At 47.4% G+C, this 2454-nt stretch overlaps 1 protein-coding gene across 1 annotated transcript in view; it reads right to left on the bottom strand.

The window, feature by feature from the left end:
- Positions 1-541: 541 nt before the first annotated feature.
- KCNK9 (potassium two pore domain channel subfamily K member 9) overlaps positions 542-2454 on the bottom strand; it is a 120457-nt gene continuing 118544 nt past the window's right edge. The window contains exon 2 of the mRNA XM_084847948.1: positions 542-1380. Coding sequence (XP_084704074.1) covers positions 542-1380 — 839 coding nt within the window. The remainder of the gene's footprint in view (positions 1381-2454) is intronic.

The raw sequence follows: 2454 nt of genomic DNA, 5'->3' as shown, positions 1-2454 counted from the left end.
CAAAAAGGAATTGCAGTTTCCCCCCTCCCCATTTTTTGGGAAGCCAAAAGCGGGCCAGAACACAAGTTCTTCAAAGGAAGAATGCATATAAAAGGAAACCGATACCTGATGGTTCAATATCTACTTTTGTTAGTCACATGGCACTGGTAGTGGAATTGTGCATGCGCACCCATACCCCACGCGCTCAACACACACATACACACCCGTGCTCACACAGACGCAGCAACCTGCTTGTGAAGGAAAATAAAGAGTTTGTTAGGTCAAGCGTGCCAATAGCTATGTGTGCAACTTTGGAATTCTGATACCCACTTCCCATCACCTCGAATTGTCTGACAACCGAGGTGGGTAAATGTAAGGCATACTTTGCTGGAAAAGGGTTCATCCATGCTTCATGCTCCAGAGCTGAGTCTCAGAGGAGGGAGGTCTTTCCCTTTGCTTTGTCTCCTTTATTAACATTAGCCTCGCTCTGGCTCACACGAGGAATTTCTTTAAAAAAAAATCTTAGGAATCAAAGATCAAAAAACCTCAAAGACAAATTACTTCAAATGGACTTTCGCCGTCTCATCAGCCTGTGGCTGTCTGTAAAGCTGTGCAACCCAGGTGAGATGGAGCTGACGGGGGATGGGAGAAGGCTGTTTTTTAATGTGCTTGGTGAGATCTCCTCTATCTTGTAGGAGATGGAGTGAAAGTACTGAAGGTTCAGCTTAGAGCTGAAGGAATTTTGGTGGGACACGACCCGGCTGGTGTATTCATGGGACCTGTAACACATGCAGGAACAATCCGACTGAAGGTCTGTAACCTCGGCCTTGTACCGTGGCCCACCGTGCTGGGAATCCTCTTGGATGTGAATGACCATGCTGTTGCGGTTCCCTGCCAGGGATGCCCGCTCCTCAGCCTCCCGTCTCTCTTCCTCAATGTTCATGAACAACCTGAGAACGACCAGATTGAGAAATGCCCCAATGACCGTCAATCCCACTAGGATGTACATAAAGCTAAACGCCACGTAGAGCGGCTTCTTCTGAAGGGCTCCTTTTGTCTGAAGGGCCACGTAGTCCCCAAACCCAATTGTAGTCAATGTTATAAAACAGTAATAGAAGGCCTGGAAAAAGGTCCACTCCTCGCAATGGGAAAAGGCAGCTGCTCCTATGCAGAGGGTGCCGATGCAAGAGAAGAAGCCCACAGCCACCATGTTCTCCATGGAGACGTCTGTGCTCCTCATCCTGCAGCACTTTTTCATCCGTTGCAGGAGGTACTTGACAAAGGTGTTCATGCGTTCGCCAAGGCTCTGGAACATGACCAGTGTCAATGGAATGCCCAGAGCAGCGTAGCACATGCAGAAAGCTTTGCCAGCATTTGTTCCAGGGGCAGCATGCCCGTAACCTGGAGAAACAAAAGACAAAATGGATACGTGACTAAGGAAGAGGGAAGGAATGGCTACCAGTAATTGGGCCACCCCGTTCTAAATGTCTTATCTTATGCATCATATGAGCAATGCTCTCCATTTCCTGAAAAAGTCAATGTTTTATGAACCATGAATTATTTCCCCATGCTGCCTCCTTTGGGTAGGTGGTGACAACACAAAATCTGCCCCAGTTAGCTTCCTACACGGAATGTTTTGGAGGGAGAGTCTTGCGGTCTTCCATGGCCTGAAGTGGTTACACATTGGGAAAAGTACGATTTCTTTCTTAGATTCTCATCCTGCTTCAAAGCTCATGAAGTGGCTCACCATAACAAATATTGATAATACATACAGAAAATACAGTAAAACAACTAAACAGTGATATCACAAAATGACAATTTGCGAAAACAAAATGCAAACCAGAAGCAAGAACTGTTGCAGCATTGCTCCAACGCTCGGCGTTAACACCACATGATCTAAACTCAAGTGAACTCAAAGAGCTGAAAAATACCATCTTTGCCATCCTTCTGAAGATGGAGAGAAAGCTAGCCAGGTAAGTTTCTGTGGACATCACTACTTAAAACAAAGAAGGAACTTAGGTTACAATCTTATGCACCTGAGAGTAAGACTCAGTCTGGGTTCAGGCGATCAGCGGGCAAAACAACGCAGCATCAGTTGTTTCCCCTACCCCCATGCGCACCAGTAGCACAAATGGGATTACCGTAATTACCCGCACCACATCAGGGGTTGCCGTGATTTCTTAACCCGGTGCACAGCAGGGGCATAGTGCATTTTCACCCACCCTACAACCCACAGCTAGCAGCATGGGTGGTAGGTTGGGTAGAAATGCACTATGCCCACACTGCGCATCAGGTTCAGAGGACACGGCAAGCCATGATGCGGTGTGGGTGATTTAGGTATTCCCGGGCATGCGACTGGCACACACTGGGGTGGGGGAAACAACTGATGCGGCATTGTAGCCCCTGCTGATCATCTGAACAACCCCACACTGAAAATAGTAACACTTATGTCTGAGCAAACTTGCATAGGCTCGA

Source organism: Heloderma suspectum, chromosome 4 (assembly GCF_057233095.1).
Source record: "Heloderma suspectum isolate Gila_16-S chromosome 4, 16-S_ref, whole genome shotgun sequence".
In the NCBI taxonomy this organism is placed as follows: domain Eukaryota; kingdom Metazoa; phylum Chordata; class Lepidosauria; order Squamata; family Helodermatidae; genus Heloderma; species Heloderma suspectum.
Note: the sequence above shows the minus strand (reverse complement) of the source record. Positions and strands in the feature narration are given on the sequence as shown.